We start from the raw sequence: 19,818 nt of genomic DNA, 5'->3' as shown, positions 1-19,818 counted from the left end.
AGAAAAGAATGAAGCCAGAGTGCAGACATCGTCTGTCCAACATGCTGTCCACACATGCACAGGTGGTGGACGTCAGCCAGCAGCATGAAACTTAATTTCCACTTCTGTCCTCTGAAAAATAAATTAAAAGAGGCAAACATAATACCGTATTTTCCGGACTATAAGTCGCACTTTTTTACATGTTTTGGCCAGGGGTGCGACCTATACTCCGGTGCGACTTATAAATGAAAAATATACCGGTAGGATCTCAATTAATTTACTGTAACAAAACAATTTTACGTGACAGAGTCAATCTATGTTTTAAATGGCCACCGGAAAAGGAAATGCAATGCATCATGGGCACTGTAGTATGACGGCCATCCTATAGTTCACGCTGGTCGCGATAACCAATCAGAGAACAGAACTTTGGATGCGTATTCCTCACCTCACCCACAGCGTGTGAAGCTGACGAACACGGTGCTTGCTGTTATTCCGGCATGGCGAACAGAACAGCTTCAACCCTTGGATATCAGTGTGAGCAGAGTGTTTAAGTTGACGCTGAGAGCTGCGTGGGAGCACTGAGCGACGGCGGAGGATTAGCGTGTGCACTTGGAAGGAGCTGGCGTCGATGATTGTGAAAAGCGTTTGAAGCAGACGAACATGGTGTTTATTCCGGGACGGCTAACAAGACAGCTTCAACCCTTGGATATCAGTGTGAGCAGAGTTGACGCTGAGAGCTACATGGGAGCACTGAGCGACGGCGGAGGATTAGCGTCTGCACTTGGAAGGAGCTGGATCAACACCACTGGGTGGTCATGAGCTGCGCAGGTAGGTGCTGCATGGTTCGGCTCGCAATGTGGTCCGCAAAATACAAACATATCTGTAGGTAAAATGCAGCTCACGAGAGGGCACTCGAGGCTTGTGTGACTGTTCCTGCGACTTCTGACTACCATAGAAAAATAAAAATTTTAACGTTACTGATAACTTAACAAGACAACGGAGAAGGCCCGAAAAAATGCCACCAAAAAGAAAATCATACTCTGCAGATTACAAGTTGCGACTGGTGAAATATGCATCCGAAAACGGTAGCCGTCACAATATTATCATCTGAACTTTTCATGTTAACATACCTGTATGTCCATGGGACTTATAGTGCAGTGGACATTATTTATGGTTTATTTTTCTTTATAATGGATAAAGTGGCTGGTGCGATTTATACTCCGGTGCGATTTATAGTCCGGAAAATACGGTAATCCCGTTTGAGCAGCTCGTCTGTGGCTGGATAGGATGCAGCCAGCCTGCTCACGCGTGTGCACAGGGGTGGATCCCGGCCGGCTGCAGAGCCGGGTGGTGGGATGCTGCTGGACTCATTCAGTCGCTTCCAGAAGCGCTGTTCCTCTTCGATCAAATAAAAGAAAAGTGTGTGTCATCCCCTTACAAGTTGTCCACATTTTGCCCACGTTCTGAGCTGCAGAGACAATGTGGTGACGGGCACGAGGTGCCTGTCTGACAATTTGGCAAGGAAGTTTATCGCTCAAATATTTTGGTCTGTTCAAAAATCAAGAGATGCATGGGCGCCATCCTGCAACTGTTGGGAAACACTTGAGTCACTTATTCACTGGTACAATACTTACAAAAGTTTAATGTTTAATATAAATACTGAGACAGGTTGAATGCAATAAAACTGAGTTTTTGCCTAAATAAAAATATTGCACAGTCCATGATGATGAAATTTTCACAATATGCTTTATAGTCACCTTCAAAAATCTTATCTGTTGTTGAACAACAAAACTACATATTTGAATTCTATACATAACATACATACCAAACTTTTGAGCTTGAAAAAAAAGGTGAAACTTACCTATGGCACTGTCCAATCTACTGATTTTCCTTCAATTTTTTTTTTTTTTGGAAATTGTGAAGAACTGTTACATTGTGTATAGACAGTGTAATTCACATCTACATTAAAGCAATAAACTATGAGCAATCAGAGATTTCCGACGTCTGCCAATCTGAATCTGGGTCACCTCCAACATTCTTTGGAGTCTTCCATGTCCTAATATTGATCTGTTGTGAAAATTTCGTCAAAATCTGTGCAGTAGTTTTGACAAAATCTTGCTAAAAGACAGACAAATAAATAAATAAATGCTGATTATTTTATTACGTCTTTGGCGGGTGTAATAAACATACAGACACACTGGGATAATGCATTTTTCATCCATCCATCCATCCATTTTCTTCCGCTTTATCCGGAGTCGGGTCGCGGGGGCAGCAGCTCAAGCAAAGCCGCCCAGACCTCCCGATCCACACACACCTCCCCCAGCTCCTCTGGGGGAACCCCAAGACGTTCCCAAGCCAGTCGAGAGATGTAGTCCCTCCAGCGTGTCCTGGGCCTCCTCCCAGTGGGACATGCCCGGAACACCTCTCCAGAGAGGCGTCCAGGAGGCATCCGGAAAAGATGCCCGAGCCACCTTAACTGACTCCTTTCGACGTGGAGGAGCAGCGGCTCGACTCCGAGCTCCTCCCGAGTGACCGAGCTCCTCACCCTATCTCTAAGGGAGCGCCCAGCCACCCTGCGGAGGAAACTCATCTCGGCCGCTTGTACTCGTGATCTCGTTCTTTCAGTCATGAGCCAAATCTCATGACCATAGGTGAGGATCGGAACGTAGATCGATCAGTAAATCGAGAGCTTTGCCCCCCTACTCAGCTCTCTCTTCACCACAACGGTCCGATACAGCGACCGCATCACTGCAGATGCTGCACCGATCCGTCTATCGATCTCATGCTCCATCCGTCCCTCACTCGTGAACAAGACCCAACATTTTGAGACGTCATGTGACGTAGCCTATATAAACTTGAGTAATTCTGCAACTGTGTCGCTTGCTAATGGTGCTTATTGAGGCAGTTGATTACATATTTCTACATATTTCTTCATGCCCAAGGGATCCAGAGGAGGCAGGGTCAAGCCTCTGATGTTGGCCAGCAGAGGGTAACAACATACTCGCGGAGGTGGTGCAGCGGAGCTCAACTTTTGCTGGGTGTTTTAGCATGAACAACATATATTTTAAGCATGTTGAAAATTTTTCCAGTACCATGACGATGCCCGACTGACATCAACTTAGCTCCTGTGGAGACTGGAGGACCTCGGCGCTGGTCAACGTTTCACTTTATGTTGGCAAACAAAAAGTGAAAAGTTGACAAGCGTGTGAATTGGCCAAAACAATATTTCACCAGATTTGAGTTTGTGCACTTCAGATGTTGACAACATGGGGGCAGTATGGACCCACATCAATACATATGGCTCTTCAGGGTAATTAAAATAAATATGCAGAAAACCGTAAGTAGGCAACAGTAACTTACTTTTGCACACCATCTTCTTCATATTCACTCCGGTAAAAGCCCGCCAAGTCGTCGGCAAGTTCTCCAGTGAACTTGGCATACAGCTGATACTTCTGCCCTTCAATTAATTTGCTGTTTAGTTGTAAAACCAAATACTGTGTCTTTGTCTCCAGCCAGGAGAATGTAATATTGGGAGGAGATGCACCACCTGAAAAACACAAAATGATAACACAGGGAAAAAAAATAAATAAATAAAATACTGGTCTAAAATTGATGGTATCTGTTTGTCTGCCTAGATCTCTATAGTTACAGCCAAAACTGAAACCTATGTTCTGATCACCTGATCACATTCTATCCTGGTCCACATATTGTAGTATGCATTAGAGATGTGATAATTCTGCTGACATGTTGAAGTATTGCAGTGTCTGGACAGATCAAACCTGTGATTAACACTGACACCTGTGGGTGCTTTGCAGTAAAACTGGCCTCTGACTCACATTCTCATGCACATTATGTAAAAGTTGACAGTGACTGAATTTTACACAAACCTGGAGAGAAGCTGGACCACATCAGCTGTCCCTTCTACATCAACCTTTAACTCCTGTTTAGATTGTTTCCAGATGTGTAGTTTAAACTTGTTATGCAAAATACACATTGGTCATCAGCTGTGATTATTGACAGACGTGAGGAAGGACAAAATTAAACATGAAAAGTTTTGCATATTGTATCAGGTTGCTGATGTGTTCAACTGTTTGAGTGTTTTTCATTTAAAAGTGATTAATGAACAGCTCAACTGGACTGATGATTTCAGTTCTTTAATTAAATTTGGAATTTAAAGGACATTCCAGTTGTTAGTTTGAATTGTGGCAACGTTGTTTTTATTAAAAATGTATGTTCTGCATGCGTACACAGTTAAATTTTGCTATTTTGTACTTTCATTCATGTCCATGCACTGCTCGTGTTTGCACTTGGAGCCACTTCATGAATGATGAATAAATAAAAATAAAAAAAAAACAAAAAAAAACGTCATTGTTTTAGATGAAGTGATAAAACAATGAATCTGACCCTGCATATGAGATATGAAATTGCTTCTTTCACTTGTATTTTTTTATTCAGCTATGTTTCTTGGTTGAAAGAGTTTGGTGAAATGGGGATTTGTTGCACTCAGTGATCGGTAAAAGCACAATTCAGCTTTATACTTCATCCTAATGTTGAAAAGGACAGATTGTGTTAGAATTTAACATCACACCAGTTTGAACAGAACAACATGTCGCAAAAGCACTGGAAGGAGATTGATTTCATTTTAAAATCTGAATACTATTAAAATCTTAGGGCCCTGTCCCACTGGCATTTAGGAGGATTTGCGTATGGATTCCGCACAAAATTGGCTCATATTCACTTAATATCCGCAATATCCGTGAAACATTCTTGTATGAGCTGGCCGACACCCGCACACATCCGTAATTATCCGCAGAGGCATGTTTTTCCATTGCCAGGATTTTTGAGTTGCACAAAATTTTGGCTGCGGATGACATCCGCCTTACATGCTCCATACATACACAAACATACTCATCTATGTGCTGTATATTCGCCGTCATCTGCTGATATCCGCAACTGACAGGGATTTGCGGTTTGGCATCGGACTGGGAAGCGGACTGGGACAGTGTGTAAAACAGATATTTTGCGTGCCCATCATGTCCACATCACGGACTAAAATAAGTTGTAGCGACTGCATACAGATTGGCCACGAATAAAGCATTTTTATTACGTCTGATTTGCAGCGGATGCAAATCAGATACGCTGTGTTCACAGCTGGATGCCGTTCTTTGTTCTACTGGCTGACGCGCTCAGCGCTGGATGCTACCTATATAAAACAATTATTTCGTGGCGGATTAATCATTTTATTCTGCAAATTGCCTGTTGAAAATGGCTCTAATCACCTCCTGAGTTACAGAGGAAGCTGCAGCTGGAGCCGGTCGTGCACACGTGCACACGAATGGCTCCAGCTGCAGAAAGCATTTTGAGCCGTCTAAAAAGGTAATTATTTGACTTGTTTACATTGTCAAGGCTTGATAAAACAGTTGCGAGTTTTTTCCTTCTTGTCTGCAGCTGTTACAGTATTTATTTCAGTGTTTATAACAGATTTAACTTCTTATTATGATCGTTGAGATGAGCTGCGCTCTGATGTGATCCACTGATGTCACCATTCACCCTGTTCACTGCTTCTTTACTCCAATCAACTTGTCCAAGTCCAGCAAATGCTCCAGAGGGTGTATTGTTGGTGTGAATAGTGATGCCGATGGCCCGAGTGCGCTTCATTTATGACCACAATGCAGATGCCGTGCATGCGTAACACATGCGTGATACATTCATAATACACCCGTAATACAGCCAGCCAGCCATCCATCCATCCATCCATCCATCCATTTTCTTCCGCTTTATCCGGAGTCGGGTCGCGGGAGCAGCAGCTCAAGCAAAGCCGCCCAGATCTCCCGATCCACACACACCTCCTCCAGCTCCTCCGGGGGAACCCCAAGGCATTCCCAAGCCAGCCGAGAGATGTAGTCCCTCCAGCGTGTCCTGGGTCTTCCCCGGGGCCTCTTCCCAGTGGGACGTGCCCGGAACACCTCTCCAGCGAGGCGTCCAGGGGCATCCGGAAAAAATGCCCAAGCCACCTCAAATGACTCCTTTCAATGTGGAGGAGCAGCGGCTCGACTCTGAGCTCCTCACCCTATCTCTAAGGGAGCGCCCAGCCACACTGCGGAGGAAACTCATCTCGGCCGCTTGTACTCGCGATCTCGTTCTTTTGGTCATGAGCCAAATCTCATGACCATAGGTGAGGATCGGAACGTAGATCGATCGGTAAATCGAGAGCTTTGCCCCCCTACTCAGCTCTCTCTTCACCATGATGGTCCGATACAGCGACCGCATCACTGCAGATGCTGCACTGATCCGTCTATCGATCTCACGCTCCATCCGTCCCTCACTCGTGAACAAGACCCCGAGATACTTAAACTCCTGCACTTGAGGCAAGGACACTCCACCAACCTGAAGAGGGCAAAGCACCTTTTTCCGGTCGAGAACCATGGCCTCGGATTTGGAGGTGCTGATTTTCATCCCGGACGCTTCACACTCGGCTGCAAACCGCCCCAGTGCACGCTGAAGGTCCTGATTTGACGAAGCCAACAACAGAACCACATCGTCCGCAAACAGCAGAGACGAGATTCTGTGGTTCCCAAACCAGACCCCCTGTACACCCTGGCTGCGCCTAGAAATTCTGTCCATAAAAATAATGAACAGAACCGGTGACAAAGGGCAGCCCTGGTAGAGGCCAACGTGCACTGGAAACAGGTTTGACTTACTACCGGCAATGCGAACCAAGCTCCTGCTGCGGTCGTACAGGGACTGGATAGCCCTTAGCAAAGGACCCCGGACCCCGTACTCCCGGAGCACTCCCTACAGGGTGTGCCGAGGGACACGGTTGAATGCCTTCTCCAGATCCACAAAACACATGTGGACTGGTTGGGCAAACTCCCATGAACCCTCGAGCACCCGATGGAGCGTGTAGAGCTGGTCCAGTGTGCCGCGACCAGGACGAAAACCACACTGCTCCTCCTGAATCCGAGGTTCGACCATCAGTCGAATTCTCCTCTCCAGTACTCTGGAATAGACCTTACCGGGGAGGCTGAGGAGTGTGATTCTCCCTATAGTTGGAACACACCCTCCGGTCCCCCTTCTTAAACAGAGGGACCACCACCCCGGTCTGCCAATCCAGAGGCACTATCCCCGATCGCTACGCGATGTTGCAGAGGCGTGTCAGCCAAGACAGCCCCACAACATCCAGAGACTTAAGGTACTCAGGACGGATTTCATCCACCCCAGGAGCCTTGCCACCGAGGAGCTTTCTAACCACCTCGGTGACTTCGGCCTGTGTAATAGATGAGTCTGCCTCCAAGTCCCCAGTCTCTGCTTCCTCTTCGGAAGACGTGACGATGGAATTGAGGAGATCCTCAAAGTACTGCTTCCACCGCCCGACAACATCCGCAGTCAGGGTCAACAGCTCCCCACCCGCACCGTAAACAGTGCTGGGAGCCAGAGACATGGAGCAAAATACTAAAATGACATTAAACACAAACTGACTTAAGAAAAACAAGGCAGTAAGACAAAACATAAGAAAAAGCAGTGACCAAATAACAACCAGAACAAATCCTGACACAACAATACATCAAATATAATAACCAAGAGGAACAAGTGATAACTTAATAAACAGTGACTGAAAACAACTAGAACAGAATGGATGGCAAAAGTATAAAGTAACAAAGAAAACAAAGTGACAAGTCAAAACAGAAAATAACCATATGAAGAAAACAAAATAACTAGTGAATCATAAGCAGAACAAAGTGACAAGAAAAACATGACAGAATAATTCCTGATGAAAATAAATTGTAATACATCAAAGCTGAAAAGAACAACAGAAAGGGGGAAAAACTAGAATAAACCCCCAGATCTGGCTGAAACCGTGACACAAGTTATGTGATTGTAAGTTACTCATAAGTCAAGATACGTCCATTGATGCTGTCCATTGATGCTGTCCATTGATTGGCTGAACAACTGAAAGCTGCAGTAATGCAAACAGTTCAGACTGTTTCAAATATTAAGTTCCCTGTCGTGGCTGAAGAAATGCAGCATTTTAAAAGACACTTAACTTGTTTAAAAGTTGAAAGAGTCACAGCACCTCATTCATTCATGTCAGTATTTATCACAGACAACACTCGATTCTTCAGCATTCTGCACACGATGAAAATAAACCCATGATCCACCAAGACAAAAATAGAATAAAGTAATCTAATGATAAATAATAAAATAAAATAATATAATGATAAATAATAAAATAAAATAATGTTAAATTACTCTGTTTGGCATCCGTGTGGAGGAGCTGAGGCTGCGCGTCACGCGTGCTCTGTGACGTGCTCGTCAATATTTAAGCGTTCCACCTGCTAAAGAAAAGGATTCTGCCGGCGGTACAAACGCAAACCAAGCCAGACTTAACTGTTCCGACTCGTATCATACCATCCAGTACTGACCCGAACCACTCGGTGGAAACGGAGCTGTCAGCATACACTGGCTAAACCTTCAAGGTGTGACAGCAGCATAATTTATTAGACATACGCCCGCATATGCCAGCATTTTTAATATAGTTGGCGGCATACAGTGGCTAAATCGTTAAGGTGTGACAGGGCCCTAATAAAAAGGGCAAATTCTCTATCGATTCGATTAGAGTGCCTCCCAAAGATCTGTCAACTGTTTCTAGACCATTTTTTTCCGTAGAATTGAATAAGATTTGGGCCATTTTTGTATCTCACATATTTAATAAGCTAATTTACATATTTGACATAATTAGCATAAAATCAAGATATTCTCCTTTTTCAATATGAAAAGTTATTTTCCGGTGGACCCAAGGCCACAAATGAATTATTAATTTACCATATTTTCTCAAATGAATCATTTAAATGCCCTATGAATGGTATAGAGTGCTCTAATTTGCATATTCAAGATGGCCGCCAATGATATTTAGAATACTGGGAAAGTTTTTAGAATGTTGCAGGGTGTATAGTGTGTTGAGAATGGTGTTACTAAGTATTCTGGGGTACAATCTCATTGACTGGGGTTAAGATGAGGTCAAGGTCAAAGGTCAACCTCATTTTATTGAAGGCCAATTCTTGAATTTGCGAGTTTGCATCTGTAACATATTACTCAATTTAAGCATGGATCTTGGTTTTGTTACACCTTATATGTGGAAAGATGAAAACAAAACATATATTTGCACAGGTCCTGTAAATGGGGAGAGATGAGCACCCCTAATTTACACAGAAACAAAACACCATGACCACACTTGTGTAACATAGTTGTCAGTTCCTTTGATCCAGTCATTCTGTGGACTATCATGCTCAAAGCAGTGCTTTTCACAGACCTCTCATAGGTCAACAGTGATTGCCAATCACTTGCAATTGACCAGACTTTTTCAGCAAGAGCCTTACTGCTAGTGACAGCATACCCTTTCTCATTCTTGGGACTTTGCGGATTTATTGACCACGCAATGGCATTGTAGATTGTTGACACTGGTCCAGCTTTGTCTAGCTTTTCAATGAGATCTTCTGCTGACATTGGCCATTCTTCTTTGGATTCTGTAGAGAGCTTTTTCTTCACAACTTTTGAGAATGCTCTTGTAAGGTCTTCATCTCTCAAACCTGCGCCTTTCAATGATGCAACTGCATAATGACATGGGTTGACTCCTGTTGGGTGAACAATGAAGTGACTGATTTTGTAGTTGTCAATTTTATCTCCAAATACCTCCAATACCTAGTTTGCTTCTCATTTCATAAGTGTACTTGGACTTTCTAGACCGAATTCTGTGCTTAACTTTGCAACATCTTCTAGCAAATCTGTCATCAGATATGCTTGCTTTTCTTTAGTGATTTTTCTTTCAATGAGCTGCATAAATTCTTCACTGGCTTTGTTCTTCAAGACATCGCACTGGGAAATTTCAGTGTTGTTCATTTCAGTTTCTTCATTTTGCTTGGTCTTGAGAAGGAAAGGTGCAAGTTTTGTGATAGTATACATCAACAGCAAACACATCAAATGATTGACCACAACAGGAGATTTAACCGCTTTGCTGCCTCTTCATGCTTGTTTCCAGGATGATTCCATAATGACATATGTTCATGGAGTTTCTCAAAGGAACAGTTTTCTGAACTTCTACCCAGACCACCTTCTGTGAATGGCTTTATGTCTTGTGGTGTCCTGATATTGCAAATGAAACACACAAAGTTGGTTGACTTGACATCACGACTTGATACTCTTGTTTTTATTTTCGCCATGTATTGTTGCCATCTGTTCTGTTTTGCTTTGTCACTTCTTTGTTACTTTTTATTCTTTGGCCATAGATCAGTTCCGTTCTAGTTTTGTTCAGCCGGTTTGTGTTTTCACTGTTTAATCATTAGTTTATCACTTGTTTATTTTGCTCTTCCCTTATGTGATATTGTCTGTTATGCTTTTGAATCTGGTTTTGTTTTCTGTTATCACTTAGTGTCTGTTTTACTTATAGTTTATTTCTTAGTCTGTTCCAGTTTTGTCTTAGTGTTTATTTTCTTATTATTCTCTGATCAGTTCTTATGTAGTTTTATTTTTTGGTTCACATTTCTGTTCTCATGTCATGCCCTTTTCATTCTGGTTCATAGTTATATTATATTCTGCCCTCGGTTTATGTTTTAGCTCTATTCTGTTTTTTGTCATTTCCATTTGTTTGTTGTCACTCCATGCCCCTGCACCTGCCATTGTGTCTTCGTCCCTCACTCATGATTGTGTTGTCACTTCATGTCTCTTCACCAGCTCTTGTGTCCTCGTCTCTCAATGTGTATCTTCCTGCTTTGTGTTTTCATCCACTCACGCGCTTGGCACCTGTTCATGTGTCTTTGTCTTTTCATGACTCCACGTTGTGTTGTCTCCACCTCACTATCTTGCACAGTGCACAACTTTTATCCTCCTGCCACGCCCCCTTTCTGGATCATGCAGCTCATGTGCACCTTGTTAACGCTTGTCTATTTAAACTTCTCCCAGCCACCACACCCCTGCCAGTTTGTCGTTGTTTGTACACGTTCCAGCTCTTGAATTCTGTCCTGTTTTTGCCTTGCTGTGTTTCCGCAACCTGCTCCGTGTTTTTTGACTGCGCCTTCTGCATCATCCCTGAATACTGTGTTTACTCGTGCCACTGACCCTGCTCTGCTGACTTGATATTTCTTTTACACCTAAGCCTAGTCTGGGAGTCTGCATTGTGGGTCCAGCTGCTTTGGGTGCCTGGCACCCCGCTCCAGCTTGACACTTTTTTTTAACAATGAGAACAATGAGTAAAACATGTTTATCCAAAATGACTGAGACACTTGCACAAGATGTTTGACAGTATTGCACATAGCTCTGAGTAACTGAAATCTCTGATCGTTATGTATTCATCCTGCAGAAGTGGAAGGAATTATACAGGAATTATAATGTGGTACAGTGTTGTACATAAAGTCTGTATTCATATTTTCAATGACATAGTGCTGCACAGCTCAGCCTAAAGTTGTTGCATTTGCATTTTCTGCTGCAAAGCCTCTTGCATCCACATTTGGTCAACTCTTGGCAGTGAGAACTGGTGTTCATCCAAATGACATAGCTGACTTTAAAAGGAAAAATACTACCTCTGCTTATACACACCAAACACTAATGCACATTCTGCACCATACACGTTCTACAGCAATCACGTACACTTATTACAAACAAATACAATTAACCTAAAAAGCATGAAAATGTTGCCTGAATTTAATTTCAAATCCCTCCTAGTTCACAGTACAATATTTAACAGGTACAACATTGAAATGAACCAAGATTGCGCAAATATATGATGAAAAAACATATTTCTGGGCACCACCTTGAAAAAAATGGCCACCATCTTGAAAATTGGCTAATGCTTTTCATTTTTGCAAAAAGTAGACAAAAAAGTACCACTGTGCCAAATTTGGTGCTTACATGACAAAATGAAAGAGTCTTATGCATTTATCTGCTGCGCTATTAAAATAAGATTATATTAAATAAGTAATGTAAAGACATGCACTGATCTTCGCAGCGACATTCACGTCATTGGGTCTTTGATATTTCAAAATGAGAGACACCTAGTAAGAGCTTAAGGAGTCATGAGATCACATAGGTGTTTGGCAATGCAGATTTCTTTGCAGAGGAAGGAAGATCCAAGTTTACAGAATCCTAGTGCTTCCTGTCTTACTATATGGTTGAGATTTGGATGCTAACCAGTGACCTAAGGTGAGGACTGTAAGCCTTTGGTACCAGGTCTTTTTGGAAAATCCTTAGGTACCACTGGAATGACTTTGTAGTAAAAAAAGATTAGATGGATGAGGAGTGCCACTTGCATTGAGAGGGAGTATCAGCTTTGATATTTTGGCCATGATGTGCATTTCTCGGTGACAGACAGATGGTTATTTTAGAGATGTGGGGATGAACTGGGTGATTACCATTCAAGAATATCTGATAGGTTCATGTTCTCTCAAAATGTTTTGTAGTGATGCAATTATTGGAATACTCAACATACTGTATTTACAACCTCAATTCCAATGAAGTTGGGACATTGTGTGAAATGTAAATAAAAACAGAATACAATGATTTGCAAATCCTCTTTAACCTATATTCAATTGAATATACCACAACGACAAGATATTTAATGAACAAAAAAGAGAAGAGTTCACCGTGCTTCTGTATAGCACAAAGAAATCTGGTGCAACCAGATAGGACTAATTTGTAAAAGAGAAAAATAACTGGTGCAACACAGAAATAAGTGCAGGAAAGCTTAATAAGGTGCTGAAAACAAAAATATACAGTGGGACTAACGTTTCAACGTGAGAGTCACATCTTCCTCAGAGTCCTGCAAAGACAAAGATGGTACAGCTTAAATACTAATAAGAAGCAGGTGTCGTAATGCTTCCAAAGGGGCATGACCATCCATCAGACACAACACGCACTCAATTTATAATGTGTATAATATCAGTTCATGATTAGAAACACACTGTCCCAAAACAAATATGACTAAAACCCGAATAAAAAACAGTTATTAAGAAAACAAGTCAATTTTAGTTCTAAATCCAAAATGCTTCTCTACATAAGAGTTTTTTAATGATATCACCACCTCTGGTCCCCTTCGTCTAAGAGTAAGATGCAGCGGGGCCCGAGAGAGAAGAAGAAGAGAACCCCCGCTGCCCACTCGCTGGACCTTGCGGACCCATCCGAGGAAACTGTGATTAACATCTCTGATTCTGTCCTTACAGCTATTGAGACAGCAGTTCTTCAGAAAGGACTCTCCTCTGCCCCTTCTAACCACCACGACTCTTTTTCTCTTAAAGTTGATTCTTTTAAATTCTTTAGACAGCTGCATTTGAAATATTTTTTTTCCAAATCTAATAATGAGTCCAATAATCAAAGAGATTTGGATTCTAATATTAGTGAGTCTCTAAGAGAAGTTACTTCTTTTAAAAAGAAATCAAGTTTTTTGCCGTCTTCAAATTTAAATCCTACTATAGTGACTGTTAGCCAGGTAGTTGAGTGGGAATTTGCTAAATTAGGGGCTTTATGTCCATCTAAAGATAAGAATATGACAAAGAGTGAATCTGATGTATTGCGATCTTTGGAATCCAGATGGGATATCATCATTCGCCCTGCCGATAAGGGGGGTGCTGTTGTTGTTATGGGGTTGGAGAAGTATGAATATGGCATACTGAAACAGCTGAATAATGCACACTATACTACACTATATAGTGTAGTATACAAACACTATAACATTACACTAAATACACTATAATATACACACTTCTAATATTAATAGTATGATTCATGAATTTATTGATTCATCTTATAAGAAGGGCTGGATAACAGAAAAGGAGACGGCCTTCCTTTTAAGTGAATATCCTCGTTGTCCAGTATTTTATGGTTTACCCAAAATTCATAAACGATTGGATGACCCTCCATTACAGCCTATCGTTTCTGGAATAGGGAGTCTTACTAAGCCCCTTTCACAATTTGTTGACTTTTTGTTGGCAAAGTTTGTTCGTAAATTACCTTCGTATCTTGAGGATTCCTCTGATGTTCTAAATCTAATCAATAATTGGAACTGTGCAAGTGATGATATCCTTGTATCTTTGGATGTACAAAGCCTATATACATGCATACCTCACCACGCAGGCTTAGAAGCCATTTCCTTCTATCTTGCTGAACGTCCTACTGATGTGCTGCCACCTTCAGACTTTTTGATTAAATTGGTTGAGATTGTCTTATCAAATATTTTTTTTTAAATATTTAGATAAATATTATCTACAACTACAGGGGACTGCTATGGGGAGTGCTTTTGTTCCATCATACGCCTGCTTAGTGATGGGTTTTTGGGAAGAGAAACATATCTTTAGTATTGAAAATAACCCTTTCCACTCAAAAATAGATAGATATTCACTTAAAAGGAAGGCCGTCTCCTTTTCTGTTATCCAGCCCTTCTTATAAGATGAATCAATAAATTCATGAATCATACTATTAATATTAGAAGTGTGTATATTATAGTGTATTTAGTGTAATGTTATAGTGTTTGTATACTACACTATATAGTGCAGTATAGTGTGCATTATTCAGCTGTTTCAATATACCATATTCATACTTCTCCAACCCCATAACAACAACAGCACCCCCCTTATAGATACATTGATGACGTCCTCTTAATTTGGAGGGGCACATATGATGAGTTACATCAATTTTTGAATTATATTAATTTCACCACAGATTATTTATCTTTTACTATGAACTATAATCCTCATTCCATAGATTTCCTAGATCTCACATAAGGATGTTAATAATTTTTTGCAATCAACTATTTACCACAAACCTCTTAGTAGAAACACTTTATTGAGAGCAGACAGTAATCATCCGCCCCATTTAGTTCGTAACATACCAGTGGGTCAGTTTTTGCGAGTCAGAAGAAACTATAGTTCTATCACTGACTTCATGTCAAAAGCAGCTCATCTAGCAACTGTTTGAACAACGTGATTATAGTAAAATTGATATGGGTAAAGCATGAGATAGAGCTCTAAATACTGATCGTGCCTCTTTACTTAAGAAAAAAATCTAAATCTTCTTCAACATCTAAATTGTTTTTTCTACCTGCTATACTCCCACACTTAAAGACATCTGTGCTGAAACTCCAAAATTTATATTTAGGTGTGCCCGAAATATTCATCATAGACTTGTTCATTCACATATGATTATTGTCGTCTCAACTGCCTGGCCTTCCAGCTCACCAAAAGGTTTCTTTAGATGTGATAATTGTGCACATTGTTCAAATTCCACTAATGCTTTGTGTTTCTCTCATCATTGCACTGGTAAGCAATATTCTATTTCTTCATTTATCAATTGTAATACTACGCATGTAGTATATCTTTTAAAGTGCCCTTGTGGATTGGCATATATTGGCCAAACAAAACGTCAACTTAAATTACGGATAGCTGAACATAAAACAGCAATCCGTACTCAGAATCTATCTTATGCCATGGCAAGGCACTATAAACAAGCCGGTCATAGCTCCCCAGCATCCTTAAAATTTTGGGGGATTGAGAGAATCATAGCTCCACCCAGAGGTGGTGATATCATTAAAAAACTCTTATGTAGAGAAGCATTTTGGATAATACACTTTAGGCACCTTGGAACCTTTTGGTCTGAATGAAGAACTAAAATTGACTTGTTTTCTTAATAACTGTTTTTTATTCTGGTTTTAGTCATGTTTGTTTTGGGACAGTGTGTTTCTAATCAAGAACTGATATTATACACATTATAAATTGAGTGCGTGTTGTGTCTGATGGATGGTCATGCCCCTTTGGAAGCATTAGGACACCTGCTTCTTATTAGTATTTAAGCTGTACCATCTACATCTTTGCAGGACTCTGAGGAAGATGTGACTCTCACGGCGAAATGTTAGTCCCGCTGTATATTTTTGTTTTCAGCACCTTATTAAACTTTCCGGCACTTATTTCTGTGTTGCAACAGTTATTTTTCTCTTTTACGAGATATTTTAATGTTCCAACCGATAAACTTTATTGTTTTTGTGCAAATATCTGCTCATTTTGAAATGAATGCCTGCAACATGTTTCAGAAAAGGTGGGACAGAGGCAACAATGCTCAAAGAACACCTGTCTGGAACATTCCACAGGTGAACAGGTTAATTGGAAACAGGTGAGTGTTGTGATTGGGTATAAAAGGAGCATCTCCAAAAGGTTCAGCTGCTCACAAGCAAAGATGGGGCGAGGATCACCACTTTGTGAACAACTGCGTAAAAAAAATAGTCCAACAGTTTAAGAACAATGTTTCTCAACATTCAATTGCAAGGAAGTTAGGGATTCCATCATCTACAGTCCGTAATATAATCAGAAGATTCTGAGAATCTGGAGAATTTTCTACACATAAGCGGTAAGGCCGAAAACCAACACTGAATGCCCATGACCTTCGATCCCTCAGGCGGCACTGCATTAAAAACCGACATCGTGTAAAGGATCTCTTACCAGCGCAAAGCTGAAAAGCCACCATCTGTGAGGGTATGGGGTGTGTTAGTGCCCATGGCATGGGCAACTTACACATCTGTGATGGCACCATCAATGCTGAAAGGTACATCCAGGTTTTGGAGCAACACATGCTGCCATCCAAGCAACATCTTTTTCAAGAATGTCCCTGCTTATTTCGGCAAGACAATGCCAAGCCACATTCTGCACGTGTTACAACAGCGTGACTTCGTAGTAAAAGAGTGCGGGTACTAGTCTGGCCTGCCTGCAGTCCAGACCTGTCGCCCATTGAAAATGTGTGGCACATTATGAAGCACAAAATATGACAATGGAGACCCCGGACTGTTGAACAACTGAAGTCGTACATCAAGCAAGAATGGGAAAGAATTAGTGTCCTCAGTTCCCAAACGCTTATTGAGTGTTGTTAGAAGGAAAGGTGATGTAACACAGTGGTAAACATACCACTGTCCCAGCTTTTTTGATAAATGTTGCAGATATCCATTTCAAAATGAGCAAATATTTGCAAAAAAACAATAGTTTATCAGTTTGAACATTAAATATCTTGTCTTTGTGGTGTATTCAATTGAATATAGGTTGAAGAGGATTTGCAAATCATTGTATTCTGTTTTTATTTACATTTTACACAACGTCCTAAATTCATTGGAATTGGGGTTGTATGTTGGCAGGTGAAAGAAGAACAGAGAATTTTAAAGCATCAAAAAGTAAGAGTAATATAAATTGAGGTTCTCTTTTGTTCTATGTTCGATTGTGTGAATGGCCACTTTGATACGTTTAATGCATTTATAACGTATATGTAGATTGTTCATTTGCTTGTAGAGAAATGTGCAATGACAAACAGTCTATCAATGTACTTTTCTGAGTGAGCATTACTTCACATCCTCTGGATCTACACTCTCTGCACTTCCTTTGATTTTAGTTTTACTCCAGCTTTACACCCTGTAAGAGTCTTGAGTACACTGGGAGTCAAACAGCCATAATTCCTGACTCTTGTGTTTATGTAAAAACACCTTTAGGGTGTTAAAAGCACTCAGAGGTCGGGACAGTACCTGAAGCCATGAGCATTCCGATGTGTCCATTTTCCAGCTTGGAGTAGTTGAGTTTGTTGGAGTGGATGAGGATGACATCGGTTTCTTTCACACACTCAAACTCCACAACAGACTTCCCTAATGAAGACACAAAATCAGCAAAGATTAATGCTGAACATCAGGACAGGAAAGAAGGCTTTTAGTTTTTCCGTTGCACCAAAATACGAGGTCTATTAGAAAAGTATCTGACCTTATTATTTTTTTCAAAAACCATATGGATTTGAATCACATGTGATTGCGTCAGACAAGCTTGAACCCTCGTGTGCATGCGTGAGTTTTTTTACGCCTGTCGGTTGCGTCATTCGCCTGTGGGCAGGCTTTGAGTGAGCACTGGTCCACCCTTCCCGTCGGAATTCCTTTGTCTGAAAACTTGCTGAGAGACTGGCGCTTTGCTTGATCAAAATTTTTTCAGAAACTGTGAGGCAGATCCAAGTGGACACCATTCGAGAAAATAATATGGTTTTCGGTGAAAATTTTAACGGCTGATGAGAGATTAAGGAGTGTTACTGTCGCTTTGACTATCCATGGCGCCGGAGGGCGCGCCGCGCTCCGAGCCGCCGTTGTCAGCCTGTTTCGAGCTGAAAACCTCCAAATTTAAGCCTCTGTTGACCCAGGACATCGTGAGAGAACAGAGAAGTTTCATAAGAGGTCGGAATCAGCAGTTTATCCGGACATTCCACTGTTAAAGGAGATTTTGTAATGAAAGACGTGCGGACAGATTCGCGCGTCGGCACCCAGCCGCTCATGGCGCGGCGCCACAGCAAAACACCTCCGTTGGAAGCCTTAACAGGACAAGTTTGAACATGCCCAGCTGTTAAACAATTTCTCGGATACTCACTCGACTGAAAGCCATTGAAAACCGCCTGAATCTTACGAATGATTATCAACACGGAGTGTTAGAGGACAAGTTGGGACATGTCTATCTCGGCTTTCAGTGCTTACCAGTCGAGTGAGTGTAAGAGAAATTGTGGAGAGCTGGGCTTGTCCCAACCTGTCCTTTAGCACTCTGAAACAGAGGTGTTTCTTTGTCTCGCTCCATCAGCGAATCGGTCGTGACGCGCGAAGCCTCCACGCGGCTTTCCATGACAAAATCTCTTGTTAAAAGTGAAATCTGCCGGAAAATGGCTGATGTGTGGCCCCATCAGACATCAGTTATAAGCAGAAATTAGGCAGTTTTTAGCAGAAACTCTGCACAATTCCAAGACGTTTTGAAATGACCGAAGCACAGTGAACACATCAGCTAGCAGCTCATTTAGAGCTTCCTCCATCTTTTATGATGAAATAATGCTGAATTTATGTGGAAATGATTGTTGTACAAAAGCTTCAGATATCTGTCACTGAGATAGATGATAACTGGAGTGCAGTTTGAAGCAGAAATGAGGTTTTAATCACTGAACTGAGGCTGATGACGCATGCACAGATGCAAAAGGCAGACTGATTTTTGGGGGGACCGTTCAGTCAGCAAGACCAGTTAAATCCCCTGCGCCAGCCCAAAAAGTCCAGGAATTGAAAAGCACAGCTTTTAGATTTGAAAACAAGTTTTAAAGCAAATTACATGTGCTATCAAGCAGGTTGCAACAGTGTGACCTGCAGAACTTTCCACACATGGACACAGAACATAAGCACCAGGACAAAGACCGTGGAGCCAAAGAGTGCACATTATGATGAACACGTGCAGAGCATCTTGTCAGAATTTGACAGGCGCTTCACTGACTTTGCATCCAAAGAGCCTGGTGTCAGGTTTCTCTGTTTTCCATTTGGGGAAAATATAGATGTGGACTGTATATCGCCAAAAGTGGCATCACTCTTCAACCTGGATAGTCACACTGAATAAAGACAATGAGCTCAAATCCAGAGCAACACCTGGCATGAATGTCCAAATCTGGAACCTAATGCAGACAGAGAGTGTCTGCTTACGGCTGCACTCAGCTCCTACTGTGTGTCCTAGAGACCAGCTTCCTCCTCTTGGTGTCAGAGTTGTTCCCTACTAAGGTAAGGAACAACTTTTCCTAGGCCTACTTGTGCTTATTCTTTTCCACCATGCACATTTACTTCAATAATGCATTATTATTGTTAAAACCTGCCAGAAAATGTGTTATTATATTGGTGCACAATATATTGTGGCTCTGCTATGGCATTCGATATGGCTTGGTAGATCTCGATACACTGTCAACTTTAAAAGTTGATCTCGGTTCAAAAAAGGATGGGCACCCCTGATTTAATATAATGTTTTAACATGGTTTGGACTCTCAGCACCCAAACTC

General features: G+C 41.6%; 1 protein-coding gene across 1 annotated transcript in view; it reads right to left on the bottom strand.

Annotated features, from left to right (window-relative positions):
* The window catches only part of LOC117515238 (aminopeptidase N-like), an 82,749-nt gene that overhangs the window by 62,786 nt on the left and 145 nt on the right, over window positions 1–19,818 (bottom strand). The window contains exons 2-3 of the mRNA XM_034175718.1: window positions 17,516–17,632; window positions 3,340–3,526 (exon numbers count right to left, since the gene is read on the bottom strand). Coding sequence (XP_034031609.1) covers window positions 3,340–3,526; window positions 17,516–17,531 — 203 coding nt within the window. The 5' untranslated portion in view covers window positions 17,532–17,632. The remainder of the gene's footprint in view (window positions 1–3,339; window positions 3,527–17,515; window positions 17,633–19,818) is intronic.

The sequence above is a fragment of the Thalassophryne amazonica genome, chromosome 8, assembly GCF_902500255.1.
Source record: "Thalassophryne amazonica chromosome 8, fThaAma1.1, whole genome shotgun sequence".
Lineage (NCBI taxonomy): Eukaryota > Metazoa > Chordata > Actinopteri > Batrachoidiformes > Batrachoididae > Thalassophryne > Thalassophryne amazonica.
This window is presented reverse-complemented; position numbering and strand designations above follow the sequence as displayed.